Source organism: Amphibalanus amphitrite, unplaced genomic scaffold, assembly GCF_019059575.1.
Source record: "Amphibalanus amphitrite isolate SeventyFive unplaced genomic scaffold, NRLGWU_Aamphi_draft 000057F_arrow, whole genome shotgun sequence".
Lineage (NCBI taxonomy): Eukaryota > Metazoa > Arthropoda > Thecostraca > Balanomorpha > Balanidae > Amphibalanus > Amphibalanus amphitrite.
The window spans coordinates 593167-618975 of NW_024881553.1; the positions used below are offsets into that span (position 1 = coordinate 593167).

Here is a 25809-nt window from a genome sequence, read left to right on the forward strand (position 1 = left end):
CACTTATGCAGAGTCCGGCGCTAAGACATCCGAAGATGTAACGAGTAATGAGAGAAATAGGGCTTGAGTTGATATAATTTTCGAATATTAACACTAGTTGAGCGCTGCAGAACGGCCGCGTCCGAGAAGCCTGACAGACTTCGTCCTTTATTTTTCTCCCTAACGCCGATTTAGCCGTCAGTGCCAGCCACCAACTCACAAACCTTCAAACTACACAGCACTGAAAACTTCGGGCAGACAGACACACCCAGTCAGTTACTATTTTATTGGGCAAAGGTCACGAATGGAATATTTAGTGCGTTACTAAGTAATGAAAGAACAGAATACAACTGACGTGCCGACGTCGTGTCGGTGAAGGCGCGGGCGCTGCGGCGCGCGGCTGGTCCCGGCAATACATACAATCTCTCTCAGTGACTAGTCCGCTCTCTCGGCACGTCCTCACATTGACGTTAGCGCTCACACACGATCCTCGGCGGGCGGCGCCGGCCCGGCCGCGGCTCTCAGCACTGGCTCACCCCTCTCAGACTAGTTAGTTCAAAGCGCTGTCGGCGACCCACCTGTGCCGCGGTAGACGCCTCTCCTCTGGCGCCTCTGGCACAGTCCCAGTTCACCCAGCTGTCTCAGTGTCAGTCGGCGGCGCGGCGCCCGGCGCCCGCCCCAGCTGCTGCTGCCCCAATATGAAGATCTCTCGTTGGACGGCGACGATTAACCTATTCACAGACTCGGTTGTGGCGGCGCGGCGCGCTGCCAAGGCACTGTCTCACGGCCTGAGCGTGTGCCCCTGGACGGAGGGTGTCCCGCCCTCACTGCATGATTCGTTCACGGCCCGGCGGACCCACACCGCCACTAGATGCACAGTTTCTGAGCGCCGCACTGGCAACAAAACTTGGCCGCCTGCACGGGGTACTGGCTGCCGCACTCGTGACAGAAGCGCGGCGAGGTAGCGCCGCCCCCGCCGCCTCCGCCGCCGCCGTTCTTCATGTTCAGATCGGAGACCTCGATACCCATCATCTCCCTCATGTCCAGACCGCGCATGCGCGCCTTGCGCGGCGAGAGTGCGTTGTGTTTGCGCTCAGAGGCGATGCGCGCCTGCTCCATGATGAGGTCGAAGTCGGGCATCTCCGTCTCGTAGAGGCTGTCCGAGGGACTCATGCCGCGCTCGTCGCCGCCCAGCGATAGTCCGGGGAACTGCAGGTGGTGCAACCCGCCGCCGTTCCGCTCCACACTGGAACGGTTGGAGCTGGGGACGAGGAAATATAGTCACTGCACGAGTCTGATATCAACCTACCACAGGCAATCGGGGCGGAGAACGGGGCTCGAGGACAATCTACAATCATTAAGGCACTTAACATGAGACTCACATGACCCTATAATATCATTGCAAAAAGGTGGAATATAAGTTGGTTACTGGTTAGTCCCGCCTGCCAACGTCATTCGCGTTCCGCGGCTGCGCAGTCCAATAATTGCCCGACACCTTACAACCTCATATTTCTTTGAACAGCTGCAGCCCGTCACTGGCGTCTGCAGCGCGCCCCTCCCGGCCCCCGTGTCTCACCTGAGCGCGCAGTCGTCGATGGGCCGCCAGAGCGGCTCGCTCCAGCCGGGCTGCTGCTGCTGGGACGGCGGCGAGGCGGCGCCGTCGGCCGGCGGTGGCGTCTCCACAGAGCCCTGGGACGGCTGCGCGGCGCCCAGTCGCCGGCTGCCGTGGTTAGTGGGGGGAGACGTGTTAGTAGGAGACCCCGGCGACTCCGGCTCCGGCTCCGGCGGCGGCGGCATGCTCGCCGCGTTCTCGCGGTACGAGGCGATCGCGCTCGAGACAAAATCGTACCGGTTGATGACCGTCTGACTGGACTCGACTGAGGAGGGTGGCGAGGGCGGGCCCTCGTCGGCCGCCGAGCGCTGCTGAATCGCGTAATCGTTCAGGATGCTGATGGCCTCAGCGATCGGGTCTTTGCGCGGAGACAGAGCGGTGGGTTTGAGCACATCGCCACGGAGCGGGAACAGCGCCGAGTGGGGCCGCTCGATTTTGGCGAACGCCGAACGGCCGGGTGACGGCGAGCGTGCCGGCGCCGGAGCCGACTCGGAGCTCTGCGGACTGAGGGGCGCGGCGGGCCGGGCCGGGCTCGGGGAGTGCGGCGCCCTCAGCGGACTGGGTGAGCGGTTAGTGGTTAGTCGGGCGGCGGCCGGTTTGGCCGGGGGACTGGGTGAGCTGGCGTGGCCGAGCAGCTCCTCCAGCTGCCGCTCCGCTTTCTCGTACGGGTCATAGTCGGCGTCCCTGGAACACAGGCACACGGCGCCAGCGCCGTCAGTCGGCGCGGCCGGGGTACTCACGGAGGAGCTGCCGGAGGATGCAGCGGCGCGGCAGGCGGGTGGCGGCCCCCGGGTGGACCAGAGCGTGTCTCCAGCGGCGGCAGCACGAGACGGCCGCCGCGCCGCGGTCGGGGCCGGGGCCGCGGCGCCGGCGGCGGCGGCAGAGCCGGCAGACTGACACAGCCCGAGGCGGGCGGGCCGCCGACGCGCGGCCGGGCGCCGCGGCTCAGAGCCGGTTTGGGTTTGACCCGCACCGGACACTCGGTGACCGTGATCAGGTCCTCGAGGCTGTCCGCGAACACCTCCTCAGGGGTGCGAGCCTCGCGGGTTGGTTCCTGACGCGGCGCCGGCCGGCGAATGGCGCCGCCTCGAGCAGCCGCCCCCACTGCCGCCGGCGGCTCGGCGGGCTCAGCGGCCTTCCGCGGCGAGCCCTGTTCGTGCGCAGCGGCCGGCGGCGGGGACGGCGCCGGCTCAGCACCCTTCCGCGGCGAGGGCCGCAGCGCCGTGCCGGTCAGCTCGATCTGCCCGGAGAGGCTACGTCCCGATCGGCGGGCGCCGCGCAGCCGCCGCCGCACCTGGCCGGACGTGACGCGGTACGTGTCGGCGCCCTCGCCGTCCGAGGTGCGCTCCGACGTCAGCGACGCGTCCAGGTCGTCCAGGGACGGCGGGCGGCCGGCGCCCGCCGACGACGGCGGCGACGGCTCGTGTACCGGTTCCGGCTCCCGGCCCGCCGCCGCGGCTGGCTCCTCGGCTGCCCCCGCCTCCGGCCCCGGGCGCCGCTGCGGCTGCGGCTCCGGCTCTGGACTCGGCGAGCGCTCCGGCTCGATGGTGGACTCGGACGGAGTGGGACTGGGCCTGGAACAGGCGACTGGCACAGGACAGCAGCCAAGGACAGACGGGATGGGACTGGGCCTGGAACAGGCAACTGGCACAGGACAGCAGCCAAGGACAGGCGGAGGAGGCAGGTTGGGGCAGTGGGAGCATGCGCCCGCGGCGCGATGAGAACAAACCGGAGCTTGAAGAGATGCAAACGGAACCATGAGTGAAAAATAAATATCAAACGTACGGTGCAACTGGACATCATGCCCGACAAGTGCGAATGACACGCCTTCAATCACCATGCAGCTATAACGTGCTGTCTTCAAACCATGGTCCTGGTGTGAAAGACCGGTAAAACCAAAATGAAATAATCAAACCTTTACACCATGCCTCTCCATTCTCTTTTCCACCCCTACCCGTTCAAGTCACACTACACCCCAGGTCATCGCAGTAGCGCCACCCCACCCGTCCCGCGGTGGTGACGGTACTCACTGTTTGACGGCGTCACTGATCCGCTGGTACTCGTCCAGCTGAGAGCGGGTAATGTACGCCTCCTGGCCGGCGTCAGGCGGCGGCGGCGGCGGAGGAGGAGACGGGGAGCGCTCCGGAGCCGTCGAGAACGCGTGACTCTGACGGGAACTGGGCCGAGAGGAGAGAAGAATCAGTGGAGACATCAGACATCCGTTGTAATTGACATTGAGCGCACACAACGCCCGTCTCTCTCTCTCCCCCTCTCCGCCCTCTCTCCCACTCACGGGCTGAGCCTGGTGTGGTGGTCGTGGTGGTGGTGGAGGTGATCGGGTCCGCCGCCGCTCTCGGCCGGCGTGCTGGTGGAGCGCTGGTAGCCGGGCCGGTCGGCCGGAGTGTCCTCACCGCCGTCCGGCTCGTCCCGCTGCTGATGCTGCTGCTGGTGGTGTTGGAGGTACGACTGGTGCTGCTTGGCAGAGCCCGCCGACCGGACGCTCGTGGGACTGTAATTAAATAAATTTCAATGAAATGAACAAAAACAGCACGAGCATTCGACGATATGCCTCGCAAAGTCAGTACGAAGACCACTCTACAACTCTTTTGTGGCATTATCCTCGGTAACACAAAAACCTGCTTATAATGTTTTACGTTCCGCGTAACCAAAGACCTATCTGATCGTGCTGATCGTCCTCCCGTATCCCGGGTCTAGCCTCTACGTCAACCGAGTATGGTGATGTCTGCCCATCCTTCCATTCCCCTGGTGTCTACTTTCGTTACCTGAACGTGTTGACTGTCCTCTGGTGTTTGAGGTTGGTGGCCCGCGTGCCGGCCGGCCGCGCGCGGAACGACTGGGTCCTCCTGAACGCCTCCTTGGTCGGGCTGGTAGCGCGCGGCTCCGAGCCTGGAACGGCGAATACACAGGGTCAACACGGACGGAGCAGTAAGAAGTTAGGCGGAAACGCGGCACACGATACTGGGCAGCGGAGATGGTATTACTGCAGTGTTAGTACTGAAGTTCCAACTTTGAATTCACCTGGCATGATCTGCAGCTGTTCACTTTGAGCGCACCAAACGGCCAGGATGGAGTAATCACCCATCAACCCTACTCCACACACTCAAGAATACAGTCACAATTATTCCAATGAGTACATCTGATTGCCATTCCAGACAACACCACTCCTCATCAGTCGCTACCCTGTAAATAGCATGGTTCATTTCCCGACACTCTGCTACGTCCCTGTCGCGGCCTGACCTGCACCATTCTATCACACCAGGGCCTCGTTTCATAAAGCGAGTCCGTAACTTTGCCGGTTTTTGGTCTTGTATTGCAAGTGCATGTGAAGCGATGACGATAGTTTGAATCGTTGAATCTATATATCTTGCAAGCAAGAACAGAGGGAGAAGGGGAAATAAATGTATCGCTTCACACTCTCTTGCAATACAAGCCCAAAAACCGGAGTAAGTTACGGACTTGCTTTATGAAACGAGGCCCAGATCACTGCCCGACTCCGCGTTACCATGTCCCGCCGTCTCTCACCTTCCCTGGCCAGCCGACTGGCCGGCTGTTTGCCATAGCCGGAGCTGACCACCGAGGCGGGGCTCCTCTTCCGCTCCTGTATCCTCTGCTCCCGCTCCTGGGAGGCGCGCTCACGGTACTCCCTGAGGAGGACAGAGGAGGGAGTTATACCAAAGTCCGGGACACGTGCGAGGTAAGATTGAAAGAAATGGAGCGATTTATTGGAACAGGATCAACAAAAAGATAGCTAACAATCTCCTCCTCCCTACAGTTGACTCTCTGGCGTCCGTACCCACTCTCTCTCTCGTGGGAGCTGCCATTTAGATGTCCTCTGAAATCGGTGGTGGCCTGTCCACGGTCATGATTATCCAAACTTACGGTGGCTTACAAGTTACAGGACATTCAGGTGCCGAACCTGAACTTACAACGAGACAGGGACAACAGGATGACGCGCCGTAACCACGCAGCGGCGTTGCACTGGAGCAACACATTGGACAGACCACACAACAAACCAGAAACTCCAAAACAGGAAGCAGCATAAATCTCACAAGAGTAATGAGAGGTCCCACACAGGAGAAACATCCCGTCACGGCAACAGACACCGTCGGCCAAACCAAACACGCCCGGAGCACGCGCAATGCGGCAGTGCCGACCTCTCTCAGTGCGGGGACCGCCAGCTGCCGTTCCCGGTACAGGGGAGCGACAAATGGGTGTCGCCTGCACCGCGAGCGGCACCAATACCTCAGCCTGCGCGTGGCGGCAGGGTGCAGAGACGCAGATAACTCGACGCACAGTGGCGGGTGAGCAAGTGACAATTTTTTTTACGAGAAGCTGCGAGGGAAGCACAGGTTGAGTGCATTGGATATTTTTACACCCTCTCTAAGTGACAAACTCAATACAGCAGGTCAAACGCTGTCACCTTCAAATGGTGTCAAACGTTACACGTGATGATGCTGGATCACCGCAACTATTTCGCTGGAGGACTTTGTCTACCTCATAAATACTGGCTTTCAGCTGTGACATTTATTGCCACGCATGATGTTTCACGCCGTTAATCTTTAAAAAAAAAATGGCCCTTAGATCTGTCAACTGTTAGGAGTTGGACGGCAGTTGGCAGTGCCCATTCAATCAAAAGAGACAGAGGAATCTCTGGATCGGCAATTAGACACAGCTGCGACTTCAGTCACACTTCTATGGCAACGCGTGCCGTCAGTTCCACCCAGTGGTCCTCACTTCCATCCACAAGCCTCGACATACTCACTACAACAGTCCTGCGTATGCTAGCAGGTGCAATCCTACGACCGGCAGCACACTTGACCACCCCGAGCTCCGCCCATTCAGTTATCGAACCAACGGCGGAAGCAAACAATGACAAGGCCATAGGCAAACCAAAAGCGAAAGCTGTCACCGATAGCAAAAGCTGTGCCGGGCTATTTCTTTTTGAGCACTGAACTCTACGCACATAGGGAACTAAATCAAACAATATCATCCAAGGAAGCTCCAGACAGCACACAGTGCGGGTGGGCGTACTGTTTGTCCACCTGTCCACTTTTTCACACGAAATATTGAGTGTTGACGTTTCTGGCAACACGCAACGAGGTGACAATCATCTTCTGACAGCTCACACACCCCGACCGACAGCCCGGATTGGACGTGTGATAGCCGCGTCAAACTCCGCACCACAATGACCGTTTTTACCTGTACGACGTGCGACCACAATCAGCGACTGGGGGCCGGCCCACCCCAACCACGTCAGGGTCAGTGCTACCAACTGGGGGCGATCGCTGTCAGGGTGGGGTCGTCAGAACAAGTACGATATTATCACATGGAATCACGTCATAGCAAAAGCGCACATTTTCTTTTTACAGTGGATGCTTCTTGGTAGGCAATTGATATGTTTGGACAGAAAACTGCTGAGAATGTCATTACTGCTGTAATGACATTGCGCATGCATTAGGCGATTCAGTAGCAGGCAGTCGCAGTGAAGTGATGTGATATTTCGTACATGTCCATGAGCGCACCCCACTGCACGCACACATGGCACAGCCAGTGCAACGTGCACCTCTAGCCGCGTGTCCACCTCACCTGGCGTAGTCTCGGGTGGGCCGTGTCGGACTGCGGGCTGTGCTCAGTGACGAAGGGGTGGCTGACGGCGCCGAGCTGACCACAGACACCGCCGGGGACGTCTCGCGACTGAGCCGCTCCACCGAGAGTCGCTTGGGACGCGGCTTCAGCGGCAGCGGCGCCTGGTACTGCAGCAGGGAGCCGAGCCGGGTACAGCAGACGGACAGGACGGGACGACACGGGGACGGACAGAGGCGCGCACAGAGTCACAAACCCCGGCATAACGTGTACGAATACTGAAGCATACAGGTCCATGACTAAACAAACACAGCCCAGACAATTATATTGAGACAATGCCAAGCGTTCGGTACTATGCAGCCCAACCAAAAAACACACTGATATGCACAGTAGATCCCGGCCTATCAGCCCAACACAGCTACCGTTCCCCGTCCCAAGCTGAGAGCCCCGACAAGTGATACCCTCCATACGTGCTACGCAGTACAGCGAGCATTGCACAAACAAACAGGCACTAAATTGGGACGGCGGCAGCCGCGGCTAGGATAGTTTGCCCGTAACTGCACTGCACGGTGGTCAGGACGGGCCATCCTTACGGAGGATGAGCTGAAGAGGTTTCCTGACACTCTGACAAAACCAGGTCAAGCTGACAACCCTACGTACGGTCTGTATCACTCGCAGCTCCTCCGTCGCTATTTCCGCTTGCACTCTGGCAGGCTGCGGGCACTAAAAACACGCCACGGGAAAACAAGCGTCCCCGGGGCCCGGCAGGAGACACGTCCGTATCAACAAACACTCCCGGCGCGGGACAGTATCTGGAGCGTGGCAACGCTCACCAGATGCTGCACAGCACGACCGAACTCGGCAGATGGCGGTCCGCAGCCCGGGACAAACCACACATACACGCATACACAGCCGCAGACAGCACTCCCCGGGACAAGTATAGCGCACGGTTGAACCGGGTCGCCAGAAGACAGAGTCAGAGTGGACGAGTCGGCCCACCGGGGACTCACCTTGACTCGGGCGTCCAGCCGGTTCTTGGCCACCGCTGAAGCAGCGCTGGTGTTAATACGCGACTTCTGGTCCTTGCACCAGCTGATGTGGCGCTCAGCTGCCTTCGGACCAAAGTGCCTGTGGGGTGGGAGAGGGAGTCAGATCAGAACCCCGCCTGGAGAAACGAGGACAAGGGGGAGGAGAGCTTTTAATCATGTTTTAGACGGATCGTACCTCGCGATAAAGATGGATCCTTTATAAACATGTTTTAGACGGATCATACCTCGCGATGAAGACGTAGACTTGAGCACAGCTCGCTCACTTCTTTGCATAAATTACGACTATAGCAAACCAACACGTGATTGCAGATCTAATTCGCGGGGGAGCGGCTGTCTTTTGAAGCCCATTAGCGAGTCAATAGCCATGTCCACTGGTCAACGCCCACCGTCTGCACGGAAGGACCCTTTTACAACGGGTAGTATGGCACAGAGCCAGTGGACACATTAGTCGGCACCAACGTGACATCAGAGACCGGTCGCCGCGGCAACGAGCCACGACCGGACACTTCCACGGCGCGAGTGCCACACCTAACAGAGTGGAGCCGCCCGTGCTACCGACAATCTTTCAGCTCCCGGTCCACGCACCCAGTATGTTAACCAGGTGAAAATGCCAACGCCCCAGCCGCTGGCAGCGATGAGGCTAGATCACCGGCAGTTTTTCGAGCATTTGGTCCCATTTCAAAGACAAGTGCACCATGTCAATTCACTGCACATGCTATCTCAGTGCCTGCGTCATCTCGCAAATGAACCACAAATTACTTAACTTAGTGATAGCCTTACAACTCGGGATAAACACTGTTCAGAATTATTTACAGACATATCTTTCATCAACCAGCCCGCCTCATAGGTACATCAAGGTTTTTGTGTCCGTCTAAGACCGCTCCCCAAGTTTTGTCTCTCATCCATCGAGAACCGGCACTCGGCGTCAGGTATCCCTCGTCGGCCCATCAGTCTCCCAGCTAGATCCTACCTCACTTCTTCCCTCCCAAACCGGTCTCCGGCGCCACTCAGGCCGCCGCACCTCTTGGCTCGCTGTATGTGTGCACAAACACTGCAGCTAGACGGCGGGCAGGCGGCGGCGGGGGCGGAGGCACACAGGCACCCACGACCATTTCCGCAGTGGTGGGAGGGCGAAACGAGCGTGCTTGGTGTCGGTAGTGACGTCATTCGCCGCAGTCATAGTGGAACAGTGACTATGTCAGGTAGGTATGTGCGTTAGGCTAGGAGATATTCCTGCCGTAAACGTGGAATGCTGTAGTTAATTTTTGTGAAAATGGCAAAGCCAAGGCTCATTGATGGCTTTCTCCGGAGATCAGCAAAGTAATCCTGTACCCACCACCCCATTTCTTACACAGCACCGCATGGCGTTGACGAACATTTCTTCGACAATGTCCGCAACACTGCTATTCTGACCCTTCAGCCTCTGCACGATCATTATTTGTCCATAGCTTTAAAATAATCGCCGAGAGGAGCATGTTGCATGCTGAGCCGAGCAGAAAACGCCTGCGGTTGCACGTGAACCATAAATGTTGGCTATCAAATTACCCTATCGTCCACATGCCAATTGTGCTGTTATGACCCGGCTCAGTAGGAAATAGCGACATTTAAGAACACAATCGATTAAACTAATTTAAGCCAATTCGCTAGCAAAGGAAACCGATGATCTTACGATAAGAAAAACTCAATCACGTTGGGATTCGATCGGCATCCTTCGCTGTCGCTTTCCTACGAGTATTCTTATATCCTAATAACGTTGCGGCGCAGCAGCTACTACCACCAGACGGCCGGACAGCCCAGCTGGCGTTAGCTGTGGCTGCGACGGGAGGGGACGGGGGGATACCGCTGCACTGACCTGCACCACAGCCGCGGCGGCCGCCGTGCCAGGCACGCCCAGCCCCTCCCTCATCAGGTGTCTGGACACACCCAACGCAGCCGCGCACAGTCCACACCCGAAACTGTCCACCCCAGCGGACACACCCAACACTGGCGCCAAAGTCCACGCCAAGGGACAGCCCACTTCAGTGGACACACCCACCGCACAGCGGAACACACTCCGTATCAGGTCCGAAATGGCCGGACACACTCAACGCAGAACTCCAAACTCCCCAGCGCATACCGGACTAGATTGGCCGCTACTGAATCGAAGAGTGTCCAATACCGGGGGCACCCAGCATAGTGCTATCCACAGGCCACAAAGGATCAGAGTCTGCATTACAGGACACCAAATTCAGCGTCACACGCATCACAATCGGCTCAGGGTCAGTCAAACGGCACCAAGTGCCTCAGACAACCGGACCATGACCATCACACGGCCCCATCCACCGTCTCGTAACCACCACACCTTAACCACCCGATCCCGGTGGCCGTTTCCCCCCACCTACCTGGCGCAGAAGGGACACTGCTCGTAGTCGGGCGGCACGGCGGGCGCTGCGGCCGCCGGCGCCGCGCCGCGGGCTGAACGGACCGTGTTCAGAAGCTGCGTGTGCTTGTCACGCCACGAGGAACGCGAGCCGGAGCGGCGGCGCAGCGGCGGTGACGGAGACCGGTGCACATCCTCCGGGTCTATCCCGGTCCCTGGGGGAGGCAGGTGGGTTAAAAAGAAGTTAGGCCTATTCAGGTGAGGATATGTTGACATGGTATGAAATGCGCTGAGGTAAACATGGCCTATGACCCATTTCTCTTCGTATTTTTAGTTGGCCCTGAAGCAACACCGCTTAGTCTTTAAAAACATTCGTATTTGCTGCAAACCTGTCACCTATGCAACTCACACACTTTGTATAAGTTACGATAAGCGACATCGACAAAACTGGAGGCACTGATTTCTCTCCAAAACAGGACAGACCGGTATTGTTAAAAATGTGGGGATTAGAGCATCACGTGAACGAACTCCAACTGAATGCGATATAACCATACAGTGCACGACGCGGTCTAGCTCTGCACTGAAATCTGAATTCGCTTCCTTTACGAGTCGCTAGAGAGTTGGATCAGATATCACACATTTTTTCTTTATGTAAACATTCAACGAATTAATGTTCCTTTCGGTTGCCAGCAGAACGCTGGTGAAAATCAGCCATCCCACTCATCCGTCAGCCCACAGGCTGAGAGCAAGCCATACTACGCGGATGTGTGGAGTGAGAACATTTACTCGGTGAGCTGCAAGGTCAGACCACACATAAAACACCGATCGTTCTCAGGAAGTGGTGCGACTGCACTATGCTCTCACGGTAAATGCAACCAGCCGACCGAACCAGCTTGACCGAAGCTCTGCGCATCAATTTGAGAGACTAGAGAGTCCCAGATCCAACCTAAGCACAAAACATCTTAGCACCACCCGGCCTTGAGAGGGCCAGGTGGGTCCAAACCAGCTCATGTCCAGTGTCCACAGCTGACTCGGATAAGAACTCGGACGCCTGACACACGACCTTGACGAGGGCACAGCCCACCGGCCGGCCCAGTGACAGTGCTGACAGTACTGACTGGCTATCTCCAAGCTGCCGTCCCAGTCGGCCAGCCCCGGCAGCGGCCAGACGTATAAAACATGAGCCGCGCTCCCGACCAACCGCCGCGGCCGAGCGCGCTTTGCGTGACAGCCGCCGCCGCCAATCATGTATGCAATTGTTCGCGGAACACTCGGCTGACGGGCAGCCATATGCAACTCGGCGCGCGGTAGGACGGACGTTCCTGGCGGGCGGAGGTGCGCTATCGGAGATCCACGACCCCGCCCGCCGCCACGCGACACGGCACTTACGAGTACGCCGCGTTGTCCGAGGACCATCTCCGCACGTTACCTTCCCACCCCTCCCCGACCCTTCCGGCTCGATTATCCCGCCCCTGAGCGCCCCTGAGCACTTCTGAGCACCTCGGAGCGCCTCCCAGCCTGTCCGCAGCCGCCGTGCGGAGGCCACCGCACCGCAAACCGGTCTGGGCGTCCCACGCGGCCGGCCGAGCCCCGCCGCTCTGTGCCGACCGGGAGCGGGTCGGCCCGGCCCACCTACCCTGCAGCCGCTGACGAGACGAGCTGAACACGTTGCGCTTCTTGTGCGCCGTCTTCTGGCAGATGTTCTGGTGGCGGGCCAGCGCCTCGGGCAGGAAGGTCCTGTTGCACGTGATGCATGGCAGCAGCTCACCAGCCAGGGACGGCGGGGACAGCTCTGTGGGGCAGAGAGGGTGTGTTAAATGCGGCTCGGATGAAAACGTGGGGCGGGGTCAAGAGAGCTACACAGGTATGCCAAACGCAGGGGCAAATGGTTTAGCGTGGGGCATAAAGGCCCGAGAGAGCTCTCGGTTATTCACGTCACCCGGTACTGAATCACACGCTGTCATGAATTGAGTACACCAGAAAAGATGATGTCACATGCGGGCGATGACAGCAGCAGCTGTCTGTCGGGTCACAGAGGTCAAACACCGACCGGTCACCGGCACAGGGCACGCCCCAGCACGGTACCGACCGGAGCCGGCGGGGGGCGCCGGGAGGGCCGCACGCGGCGGCCGCCGGAGCGCACGTACGCCACCCACGCTGAATTATACATAGCGCCGGCCGGAGACCAATGGGTAAACAATGCGGCCTGTTTGACGGCGCGGCGGCGCGGCGACACGGCCGGCCTCCCCGCCCCCGTCAGCGGCGGCGGGGGAGATCTCAGGCCACTCCTCCCTCCATTCAGCAGTAGCGGCTCAGTGTCACTCGGCACTACTCATCATCCTCAGCAGAGCGAGGCGCATCTGCTCCCGGGAGAGACCGATAGTGCCCCGCCGGACCATTTAATGAATCGGCCCTCAAACGGCGGCCGATGAATCCGACCTTCAGGCCATCCGGCCGGGGTCCGCGGCCCGCGCGGCAGCCGGCAGTTTCCATATGAATGGCACCCTCTCTGCGGCGGCGGGCCGGCCGGGGCTTCCTGATGCCTGCCGCCACGCCGCCCCGGCTGCGGTTGCAACACAGCTACAATGGTTTCTCGGCGACGCCCGATCGGTGTCAGGGTCGCCACTCGAAGAACGCGGCCGGCGCGCGCGGGGAGCCGAGGAGGCACGCCGCCCGGACGGAGCAGACCGCGTGCTGGTGGTCGGGAGAGCGGCCTTGAGGGTCAGAAGTGGAGCCCGGCCCTGGCTTCCCACCGACCGCGGACGGCAGGTAAATGAAAACCGGCAGGAAGTGACAGGTCGTGGGCGGACCCACAAACCGAAACCAATCGACAAATGGAAGCCGACGTACGGCGAAAACGAACGAGGCAGGTAATAATGAAGTCGCACGTCCAGAAAAAAACGATTGTGTCACTCAGTAGCCACCGGCCAGGACTTACACCCAGCCTCCAGGCCATCCCGGAGATCCAGGACAAGATAGAGCAGGCGCGTAGGTACCGAGCGTTCAGCGCCGGCCGTTCAAACACTCGACGTTATTGCGGCAGCCTGAGGGCGCCGGGGGCCACCCGGCGTTTGGTCAGGCTACAGCCGGGCACCCGGCCAGCCTACAGCCTACCCGGGTCAGTCTTCAGCCCGGCGCCCGAACGAAAGTGAACGTCGGCAGTGCCGGCGGCGGTGGCGCAGTCCGGTAAGCCGAGCGGGGTTGGAGCGGACCACCCCAATACAGCCACACACAGCCGGACTGAGGAAGAATGGAGAGACAAGGGTCCAGTGCAACGCTCATAGAGCTGCTAAATATCTTCCGTCAGATCCTGCCAGTCACCACACGAACGCGTGGTTCTAGTACACACACAGCTACCATGAGGAGGGACCAGCGATGTCACCATGGACATCAGACAAACACAGCTCTCACAGAGAGACTAAAGCCTGCCACCACAGACATCCAGCTTCCACAGCAAAGGCTATCATGCCTATATCTACCAGATGGCTTGCCAGCTCGACTCCAAAACGGGCGGACCAACCAGTACGGTGCCATCGGACCTGCTCACCTGACGCCGGTAGCACGGAGAAAACACGGGCCAGCCCTGGAAGGTAGGGCACAAGCCGAGCTAAGTAACGGATACGCCGAAACCGGTACCGCGGAATGAGCGGTGCTTAATTAACATGCAAGATATTATCTTCAGGCCATTCTTCAAGTGAGTTCTTCAGCACAGCACTCCATCGCACGAACGCGAATGAATTTCCAGCATGCATGTGCAGGATTGAGAATGCGGAAAAAGACAAGCAGCCGCGAACTGGACCAAAAAGTATGACCATTACCGCTGCCTTTTCTTGACCACACAAAAACACTCAGCTGGCATGCTATCTTCCACGACACAGGTCGACACGGGCCGGAGCGGGCTCGATTGGCCGACGGGGCGTGTCGCGGCCCTCACGAACAGGACACGCACGACAGCGGGGCCGGCTACTGAGCGGGGGTCAGACAGCACCGGAGAGGGTCAACGGCCGACAGTCTGTGATGGACATTGGCGAGTTACGTGATTCAAGCCAGACTGGCATTCGCCACCCCCGTTGGTAATCGATGCGCCCCTCCCCCAGCCGCAGGGGACTGAAAGTCCGCATGGAGTATTGTGGTTGTGTATGAACTCGGACGGTATTTACACTGGCTACATTCATAGCCAGACGCCAATGACGCTTAGTGCGGCAGTGACGACACCAGAGACGCGTTTCACAACGCACAACAGGTAGCCCAGAGATCTGACAACCAATGACCGATCGGGCCGATGGCGCCCGACTCACGCAGGTAGCATTTACAGCCGACTGTACTCCACTGATGGACTCGCCTTCCCACACGAGTCCGCGAGCTCCCAGCGCGCCCCACCCGAGCTCGGCCGTTCCCAGCGTCAAGTGCTACATTCTCACGGTCTGTGCCCACCCGGAGCCCACCTGTTAACATCACGGTAATCGACGCCACGCCACGCCACTTTCACGAATCGGCCAACCCTCGACCCAGAATGAGCTGCAGGCTAATTAAAATTCAAATGGTACTCGATCCTCGGGGAAACGGGAAGAAGGGAAAGTTAATCCATCTCGGGCACACATGCCGCTCGTCAGTGAGCGGCGTCCAGCGGAACGAAACAGAGCACAAACATACCTACCTCCCAGCCCTGCCCGGTCGACCGGCCGGCAGCAGCGCGGGGTCCATTCTCCACTCTCTCAAACAGAAGGTTAGTATTGAAGGTTAGAAATAAGAAAACTGCCAGCGGAAGCGAAGCAGGACGGCCAAACCGCACCTGGCTGAGGTTAGGAGCCCTTTCAGACCAGTCACCAGCTAGGAGGGGCGAGGGTTTGCTTCCCTTTTGATTGTGAGTCATAAGGTTGGTCGATATCAACTTACTCGGCATTTTATCGCGGCATGCGACATTGTACCGAACGCTAATCACCTGCTCTTCCATTCTTTCCCTTACATTGCCTTCAAATTTGCCCAAATGTGATTAAAACGGTACACTAAGCCTATGCGAGGATAGGGACGGCGAGGCGACATCAGTTACGAATAGTGCAAACCCTCGGCCGGACGTGCGCAGTTGAGAGCGGTTGTCGGCACTGCACTGCAATGCCATCTGACCCCGGACGTCCGAGCTTCACACAGCCGCCTCCATCCGCCGGTAGATCGCCAGCCGGCGTTGCGAGACACCGGCCAGGCGCCAACTGGGATTGCAACACCTCCCGTCGCCGCGACTGTTTGCATTCCTTCGCCGCGAGGTGCCGTCGTCGCAACATCTGACAGGGGGCAGATCGGCGCGGACCAGCCGCCGAAAACACCCCTCGACATAGGGCCGGTGGTCACCAAATGTCACTTCTGTAAGCCGCATTGACGACGCTCAGCTCGATCACTAGCCGGCCGTGCAGTGATACAGCATGTTGCAGTACAGCGGCGTCGGTTGGGGTCACGGTGTCTGCTGCGCTGCAGATGCGACGTGCCGCCCGCCGTCACTGACCGCACGGCGCACTGTGGCAACGCTTCGGTGACGCCAACTGCCGACATTGAGCGATTTTTACGCTGTTTGTAGTAGGTACTGCCACAAAAGGAATCGTCCATCTCGAAGGTAACCATCAGGTCAGTAATCGTTTACTCGCATTGGCGTCCCTGGCAGCAGCGAAGGCATTAGACAGCATCGCCGCCTCATGACTCACACCATATAAAATCATCAGTTTGATACGGTGGCGCCTTTACAATCAACAGCGCTCCGATGAGCTGACTCAACTCGTTCGCTGCAAACCAGCTCGCCCTCTCTCGAAAGACACATACGCCACAGGCCGGGTTGGCCCACCCCGGGAGCGGCACGCCGTTCCCAGGTGACGCTGCGCCGGTCGGCGCGTTTCTCCGTCTGTCTCTGTGTCTGGGACGACGCTCCGTGACCGTGTCAGCCCGGCGGGCAGCCGACTGTGGCCGGGTCGTGACCGGCCGGCCGGCTCTCCCCCGGCGCGGCGGTCAGACCGACCCCGTTCCCAGTCGGGACGACTATCACCGGGCGTGGTCAGCCGAGCGGGGAGCGGCCACCGACACCGCCGCTACCCCCTCTCGGAGTCACTGTGATACAGGCCAGCGACGCTGCCACTCCCCGAAACATCGACTCTGTACTCCCTACCCTTCCAAAGATGACGGCCACTATCTGATACAGACATCGTGAACCGTGACCCTCCCTCGTCTGACGATCACGACAGATACCGTGACCCTCCCTCGTCTGACGATCACGACAGATATCGACAGTGCCACTGTCTCCCCTGCTGGACGGTCATTTCAGTCCCTTTCTGTGGACGCTGGACAGTGGACAGTCATCCCGGATGCAGGAAGCACAAACCGTGACCGGAGAGGGATCGAGTCGGACCTCCCCTCGCTCTGCCCGCGAACAATGCAGCTCAGCAGCGGAGACTGCCAAACCAGACAGCCTGGTTAGTATTTCTGCCGCGAAGAGGCCAAGCACCATCAGCCACCACCACCACCACCACCATCACCAGCCGCCGGCACCAGTCCCCCTCGGACCATCACCAATCAGTCAGCGCAGCCACATGCGGGCGGCCTGTTTGGGTTGGAGGCACGCCACGGCGTGGCGCAGCACGGCGCCACGCTACGATACCTGCATCGTCGGTCCAGGCGTGGGGCGCCAGCGGGCCGCACGGCCGGTCCTCGCCTGCAACACACGGGCACGGCCGGGGCGCCGGTCACGGTAGGCGGCTCACACACGGACCGCGGCCGGAGCGCCGGTCACGGCAGGCGGCTCACACACGGGCACGGCCGGGACGCCGGTCACGGCAGGCGGCTCACACACGGACCGCGGCCGGGGCGCCGGTCACGGCAGGCGGCTCATACACGGACCACGGCCGATACGGCGCGGCGGACACCCAGTGCACGACGAGCAACTACAGAGCTAAGGAAATGCGTCAGTACGTGCTGCAAAACAAACGCCATTTGGGTGTGCTTGGGAGCAAAGAATTGCGGGCATCGCAATACGTTGGAAATCAAAACATTATTGAGTAAACATGAAAACCAAGAACCTCGAAGATGAAAACGTCCGGCAGATTCGTTTGTTTTGAAAGCACGTATAGACGTAACACTGGCGAGGCAGAGCCACCGCTATTCGGTTGGCACAAATAGAGCAGTACGACAAAAGCAATACGGACAATGAGGCGATACATCAGGCATGTCATGCGATACCGTCATTCAATTACAGTACCATCTCTACATTCTACAGTGCTTTTGCTTTGATGCGGTACTACAATAATAGGTACCCGAGCCTCTACTGTGCTACTGTGCTACTGTGCTACCATGCAAATGCAAACAAACCCCGGTGCATTATGCAGACGTATACATCCGGTATAATTTCTTCATTTGTGTAATGCTATGCAATCAACTTATTCAGAGATTGAGAAACACAAACATGAGAGACATAATGGGATTCGTGTCAACAGAAAGACTTGAATACGTTCTTTCAAAAAAAGTTATCGCTGAACTGAAACCCAATAAAAACACAGGAATCGTCATCACCGAATCGAAGGCCTGGCTTCACCAGCGCAGCGGACAGGTGGGCGTCAGTCTGGTGATAAATGGGACCTCTGAATTACCTCTGGGACGAATATTTCAAACACAGCGAGCGGAAACCACCAACAGCCATGTATACTTGAGTTATAACCCTAAACGACATTGATGATGAATTCCGGGCAGGGTGTGGAGTCGTGGACTAATATAGACATAATTACTCATTTCCACTTTAAGATGTTGGATGAGAAGAAAAAATCGGCATAAGGAAAAGGACAATTTCGACATAATTGCCTGAAACGACAACCAATAAACGACAACCAATCGAGCATTCAGGGAAATTATTGTTTGTCGGTAAGATTACGAGAATGGTTTTGAATCTCGGACCATACTAACTCAGGCCAGCTGACACATCATACATCCTTGCACATTGCCCGACCCAAACAACCATCTGTGCCTTGTAAGACAACCAAACACCCCCACCTCCGTCCCGATCCGTTCTGTCAGGTCAGAGGCCGTGCTCCGGCTGACCCCCGCCGGCACATGGCCTGTGCATGACCAGGTGTCCAATCACCTCTCCAAGGTCGGCCGTGGCGCCGCGCTGCACGCGGTAGGTACGCACCCTGTGGCGGAGTCTGCTCCGAGGTAGAGGAGGCGGCGGCGGCGTCAGAAGGCGGCGGGCCGCCCACGCCCCTCGAGCCCGGCGTCCAGAACCGCCAGCACGCCAGCATAGCGGCGGATTGGACCGGAGTCACCGATCAACTGACGCACACACAGTGCGCAGTGACGGTGTGACTATTCAGAGTCGATGTAGCCAGACGGCTGGCGGGTCAGAGCTTCCGACTTTTAACGGAATCGACACGGCCACGACGACTGGCGGGTCACAGATGACGGACTGTCTCACCCCGCCCGTCCGACCTGTTCATTCCCACCGCCGGTATACAACGGAGGACCACGGCGCCGACTCCTCTCACAACGTTCCGATATACCTCACTACCTCCACAAAGAGCACTGCTCTGCCCTGACTGAGAGCACCGCCGGCCGGTGTTGCTGACACGACTGCCGGCGTCCCACTGGCCGGCAGATGTGCTGCAGAGTCCGCCCGGTGACACGCACTGTCGGCGCCGGCCGTCCAGTGACACTGCCGCCCCGCCGCCGGCGGCGGAGGACGGGGAGGCGGGGTCTGCGGCCGCAGCGCTGTTTGCTCAGCGCCGCCCCAGCTGGCTGCACTGCGTCTGCACGGGGCGGCGGTCACTGCGCCACTAGCACACAGCTACACTGGGTAGTCGCCCCGCACCACTCTGTCAGTCCAGGAGACCCACAGCGAGTCCACGAACCGGCGCAGGTCGTGTCAGGTCGTGCCAGTCGCACGGGGCAGACTGACGCCGCCGCCGACCCCCGACTGCGACGCATACGGCCGGCCGGATGCCGGTGAGATTCGCGTCGACCCACGCACGCACATCGCCGCCGCCGGGCAGGCCGCAGACCGACAGAGTGTGGAGGCACCCTGGCGCAGAGGAACCGCAGCGCATGACCCGAGAGGCACACCTGCTGCGGAAATCGACTGCTGCTCTGCGCGGTTCGGAGCAGACACACTTTTCAATTTCCAGAAGCAATGCTGTCATGAACAACCAAAATGGCATGCAAATGTTAACAGACACTGATTTATAACTTGAGTAAGATAGCCAAACCTGAGCAGATTGCAATCAAGGAGAGCTTCACTGAAATGTCACAAAGGAACGCCAAGGCATTCGGTGCATGTCACCTAGTCATTTATCAACGTTACGTACTGAATCCTTTTTACGAGTACGGCCTGCGATTCGACCGAACAAACCGATGGCGGGACGAATGTTTCTCGCCGTAAAAACGACTCATCTGATCTTACCAATAGTACCGGATATCGTTGCGCGAAAACTAGGTACACTACATGACGACACCACTCTACTGTGATATTTCCGCCCCGACAATCAGCATAACGACCAAATGCCACAAATAGCCACCGCTTCACATGGCATAGAACAGGCGTGCCCTCAGATTGAAAGACAAATAACCAGTTTGAGTTTGAGTGCCAAATAACCAGGCACACAAACGTAAACTAGCTGGCCACAAATCACATGACACCAGAAAAACACCGCAAAAGCGGAGTCGAGCCCCAACCCCTCCGCGGCGGCCGGAAGGTCATCCGTCTCCCGTGCTGCTGACTCGCGAGCCGGTTACGGCCGCAACAGTCGGGCCGTGATCAGACTGCCTAGCCATCCCGCCCACGGCCCCGGTCCCGCGAGAGGCCATCACTTGTTTACCGGTTGACTGGGAGTAGCGCCGCGCCGCGATCAAGGTCGCCGGCGCCGCCCGAGACGAGGGGGCAGACACATACCGTCGAGGAGGGTCGACACAGCCCATAGGTCCCACGACCGGCGTCCGACAGCCCAGCGGTCTCACGAGCGGAGCCGCGTGCTACGCCAACACCGGTCATCCAAAATATGTGGAAATACGTTATCAGATGTCAATTCTCTACAGTTTTAGCCTTAGAACGGTGTCTGAGATACATTTGGTAATGGTATGGTACTCCACCTAATCCTGACCCAATCAGTTACTCAGATTATCACTCATTCTGAAAGCTTTTCTTGTGCCTTATGTATTTTGTTCAGAAGCATCCTATTTGAGCCTGACAGATGTTTTCTTAACAAAGCTTGTGTATTTCAAAAAACCTATGAATAAATCAAAACACAAGCATTAGACAGAAACCTACTGAATACCAACATGCTTTCGATATAAGCAAAAAGGAAATAACTAAAGCCACAGGGTTCATCAAACATCTTAACACCACCACTTGAAGTAAACAAGGGCTGGATCAGCCTATCAACCTCACTTCAGACAGCTGACACTGTGGATCAGTTCCAAGAACTCTTTCAAACCCCTCTGAACACTTCTGTGGACAATACCTTGAACTGCTGAACAAGAATATCTCAGTTACATCTGCAGTTCAAGTGGAAGGTTGTGACAAAACAGCACAGCCAAATAATCCAGGATTTCTTAATGAGTGCCCAATTTTCAATTTTCAAAGGGAATAAGGATTACTACTCAAGGCTATAGACACTGAATTAATTAAACAGGTTCCTAATGGGATATTTACTGATGCTTTCAGAATAGGAAATGTATTTCAGAATGCTATGTTAAGACTAGGTATATCAATAGAACTACATGAGCAGCATGGTGATTCTGATTTTAAAGTAAAAAGCAAACAAACAAAACAAAACAAAAACAATCAATGAATAAAATAACACTAGTTGCAAGTATTTTACAATGCTGTCAGGCAGCAGTGAAACTTCCCTTTGGCACACCAGTCTAATAATAAGTGAAAACTAAGCTATATGGTCAGACATGGGTGGAGAACCTGCCCCGGCCACCCCGGCCGTGGCCGGGGTAACTTTCAGCCTACCCCGGCGCGGCCGGGGTAACTTTTCCACTCTTGTAAATCCTAGAAGCTGTCTCCAAACCAGAAAAGAAAACTCGTTCTTCAAATGTTCACTGCCATGGCCGTAATATAGCAAATCAGGTAACTATTTACTAACATACCAATAAGCTCCAATCCCAGGAGGCGCGACCCGCGTGTGGTCGCAAATGCCAAGACTGCTCTCAAATCGGGCTCAGTTTCGAAAATTTGGCGCGCCTTCGGCGCACTATTTTCCGAACCAATGCTTGACCTCACTGCCTTCGACTGGCCTGCCAGTGCCACCAACCGCAACCATACCCGTTAACGTTTATAAGTGTAGCCGTCAGGATGCTCATTAACACCGAGCGTCCATCATGCTTCGAACTCGGATTGTCGTAACCGGGACGCGTGCTCTTGCCACGCGGAGTTCAACGCTCTTATAGCGACTGACGAGACTGGGACCGGTCGATATCCCTGGATCGACCCCCTGTTTGTCTTATAGGAGTTTGAGCTGCCCAACATTGAAGAAAGCTGCGTAACTGGATGTCAGTGACCCATTTTAGTGCTTTGGTTCGAACGTTTCATTTTCTCTGTAAAACTCAACATTATACGATGTCGGATCCAATGTCGGATATGATACGCTCATCCTTTAAGAAACACAACATCCAATATTCCATTTCCATGGGTCAGAATAGGGGTTTGCTTATGATGACCGTTAACAACAATGTGAGCATATCGTCTTTCCGACTATTGGTCGCCGGCCGGGGTAACTTTCTAAAACATTCTCCACCCATGTGGTCAGAAACAACAAACCAGTCTTGAAAGTTATTTAAACAATTTGTAGTTACATACTTGGGTGGAACTTTGTGCCAAGCTGGGGTGCCCAAGCACAACAAATCAGGGTATATGTGAAGCAGATGAAGCATGGTTGGTAAGCTGGTAGGTTGTAGGTTGTATGTTTAAGGCTGGTAGGTTGTAGATTTGCAGGTTGCAGGCTGGTAGGTTCAATGTTGTAGGTCAGTAGGTAAGGTTAGGTCAGGTTAGGTTATGTTTCTTAGCTTCACTGTACTTCATCTACACATTTACCAAAATCAGCTGCTGCTCCAGTGATAAACTTGACCTCTGTCACCTGTTGAGGCTCCAAAGCCAAGCTAGCATGGGATTGCAAGAACTCAGGCACTCCCATTTAGCACAAACCTCCACCTATATGGTCACATAGGTACCTCCAAAAGTTTAGGATGGGATGATGGTAGGCAATACTGTGACGTACCTACCTACCTACCCACATCCCACAGCATTGCATGTTGATAGCCGTTGCATTGATAATCAAATAAAGGTAATGTTATCCATTAAAAAAAAACTTCTGGTCGGAAACACGGAGGTCCCCAAGCGTTTACGTTTTAATTATATGAATCCAATTAGTATCACAACATGCTATGATCCAACTATCTAACATTCCCTGCCAGTAAAATGCAACAGCTTACCATTTAAAGCTGGCAAAATTGACCCCAAAACACCACATACCTCACCCCTCGCAACCGACGCTGACGCCATGCTGGTTACGGCGGATGAACACAATTTATAAACAATCAAGGCTGCAAAAATATCAGATGCGTTTCGCGTGCACAATTTTTTTATCGCAGGCAGAAATGACAAACAATACCAAGGTTCTCAAATTGTTATGTCTAAAGCGCGGACAACTTTAAATTTGAGAAAAGCGATTATTACTCGATGAAATTCAAAGAGGTGTCCTAACCTAACCTAACCTTACCTAACCTAACCTAACCTAACCTACTGATTTTTGCCTACCGAGCTTAGAAACCTAACCTAACCTACTGATTTTGCCTACCAGGCATAAAGAAACCTAACCTAACCTAACCTAACCTAACCTACTGATTCTTGCCTACCGGGAATCCTAACCTAACCTAACCTTACCTAACCTAACCTACTGATTTTTGCCTACCAGGCATTAAGAAACCTAACCTAACCTAACCTAACCTAACCTACTGATTCTTGCCTACCGGGAATCCTAACCTAACCTAACCTAACCTAACCTAACCTAACCTAACCTACTGATTTTTGCCTACCGGATAAGGAAATAGTTACTTGCAGGAATAGATTGCAGGCAATAGTAAATCAAATATTTTCAGGTTAAGTGGTCATGCATCAGGCTTCAGGCCTTCGGCCTGAAGCCAGATACATAACCATTTAACCTAAAAATATTTGATTTACTATTGCCTGTAATCTCTCCTAAGGCATTGCCTTCGGCACTGCACTGCTTCGCCACGAGTTGGCCACAGACGAAAACATGTACAGTACAGGCGAAGAAATGTTGGACGAAGAATGAAAATATGTACAGACAAAAAAAAATGCACTGACCAAAAAACGAAAATAAAGAAAATGCACGAACGAAAATATTTACGAACGAAACATTTCTGAAGACTTTTTCAGAAAAGTCGCTATCATTCGTCGACAGATCTGGCGCATCTCGTGAGGCGCTTTACCGAAAAAGAAAATTACCGAATTCTCTTCTATTAAAAATTAAAAATACAGAACCATAATTCCAAAATTATTTGTGTATATCTATATCTATCACTTTTTCATAAAAATAGTTCCCCCCCCACCCAAAACCCCGGTTTCCCACAGTTCCCCTAGTGTGTTGGGTTTTATGAAGATACTACATTTCTGCGTAATGGTATTTAACAACAATTGACATGTTGACAACAGACCGTCGTGCGGCTCCACCGAGATCGTGGTAAGAATACGATTAGTTAGCTTTTGGTCTTAAAATTATCGATCAGATAACTGGAAACCACATTATTCTTACTAAACATGAGTTTCTCTATAGAATGATGTCTATATTATAGGGATTAACTAATTTTGAAGCGGGGACCTCCATGTGTACCGCCAAACTTCTGATTTCAATAGTAAATTGATATTCAAAGGAATAACAACCTAAATCGGTATCAGTAAAGGTGGTGTCACCGTCAGTGCTAAGCGGTAAATAAAATAGATAAAATCCATAATCTAGCCTGACTTACCTTACCTACTAGCCTGGAACCTACATACCTACAACATACAACCTCAACCTGCTAAATCGAGCACAGGTGCTCAGGCTGGTTTTGATTTTGGCCTTGACAGCGCCTAAACAGACGAGATCCCGAGACAGAGAACTTCGAGTTTGTCCGAGATACAAGCCAATTGCAGACTGTAGTTAGCCAAAAGGTAAAAAAACGTTTTCGGATTAACTTACCTGTCAAGCTTCCAGACATCCCAAAATTACGCCATGCGCAGCTCCACCTTTCGTGTTTCACCGTCAGAAATGCCCTGACATTTGTTTATCGAAATGTTCATGACCGTAAACGCAATGAAAAAGGTAAACATATGACGTACTAAGCAAAAGAAAAAAAAACTCAACCCATAAGATATGATTTTAAAGAATTATCCCCTACATTGCAAATTTTTAAATATCTATAAATGAAAATTACAATAACTTAGAGCATAATAAGTAAAAAATAGGGGTAATAAAGGGAAATTACGTCATCAAAACCGCAAAAGATCTTGATGAGGGTTATGAACCTAAAGGGCCTAAAACAATTTCCTTGTGCTATTCTAGAGTTGTTGGAAAAAAAATCACTCGGGCATGGGCATTGGGCTGAGTTTTGTTTGGTTTTGTTTAATTAATCGCAAGTTTGATACGGGCTCAAGTGAATTTCTCTTGAGCTGAAGAATTTGAGTCCATTCACAAACTTTGGTAGTAGGTAACGCACGTTCCATTGCGCGGCGGCTATCAATTATCATTTTTATCTGCCTGTTGAGTATCCAGTCAACCAGTTGCCAGTGCGATCGCTTCATATTTCGCACCAATCAATTGTTTAAGTTCCATTGAAATATCAGAAAATGCGAGATCATAACCAAACTTTAATGTCATTTCAGACCAGAGCCTGACGGAGGTGAAAGTGGCTCCACCTTCACCATTTCATCGCGATAGTCGTGCCACCTAGTGGCGAAGTTGGGAACATCGGGAGCGCGAGCCTCCTCGGGTAAGTGTAATAACTTCGGCACTTGTTTCCGACGGAAACGAAAAATAAAAAAGGTATTGCGCAAGGCGCATCCGCGACTGAAAGCTTATATGTAACTCTATATATCTTCTTCCCTCTCTCTCTGTCCCTCGCCCTCTCTGTCCCCTCTTTTTCTCCATCTGTCTCTCTCTCAGTCTCTGTTTCTCTGTCTCTCC

The 25809-nt window shown here is 55.3% G+C and overlaps 1 protein-coding gene across 8 annotated transcripts; it reads right to left on the reverse strand.

The window, feature by feature from the left end:
• Nucleotides 1–250: 250 nt before the first annotated feature.
• On the reverse strand, nucleotides 251–24948 carry LOC122378298 (zinc finger C2HC domain-containing protein 1A-like). 8 transcript variants are annotated; one of them, XM_043359194.1, is made up of 12 exons: nucleotides 24826–24933; nucleotides 17241–17294; nucleotides 12240–12395; nucleotides 10626–10818; nucleotides 8206–8323; nucleotides 7199–7365; nucleotides 5135–5256; nucleotides 4375–4498; nucleotides 3885–4100; nucleotides 3622–3768; nucleotides 1556–2275; nucleotides 251–1240 (listed from the first exon to the last, which is right to left on the reverse strand). In XM_043359194.1, the coding sequence occupies exons 1-12, from the start codon at nucleotides 24842–24844 to the stop codon at nucleotides 847–849; spliced, it is 2430 nt and encodes an 809-aa protein (XP_043215129.1). In that variant the 5' UTR covers nucleotides 24845–24933; the 3' UTR covers nucleotides 251–846. The 8 variants fall into 8 exon arrangements, with proteins under 8 accessions (XP_043215129.1, XP_043215131.1, XP_043215127.1 ...); XM_043359196.1 differs by lacking the exon at nucleotides 17241–17294 and adding an exon at nucleotides 17948–18113 and having other exon boundaries at nucleotides 24826–24901; XM_043359192.1 differs by lacking the exon at nucleotides 24826–24933 and adding an exon at nucleotides 18762–19515.
• Nucleotides 24949–25809: the final 861 nt, after the last annotated feature.

Excerpts from the sequence above, each read along its gene's own strand:
- LOC122378298 (XM_043359192.1), bottom strand. The coding sequence starts at position 18,870 with ATGCTGGCGTGCTGGCGGTTCTGGACGCCGGGCTCGAGGGGCGTGGGC. Across the intron at positions 3,769-3,884 it reads CACCACACCAGGCTCAGCCC|TTCCCGTCAGAGTCACGCGT; the intron begins GTGAGTGGGAGA and ends CTCTCGGCCCAG. Across the intron at positions 2,276-3,621 it reads ATCAGTGACGCCGTCAAACA|GGACGCCGACTATGACCCGT; the intron begins GTGAGTACCGTC and ends CCTGTGTTCCAG.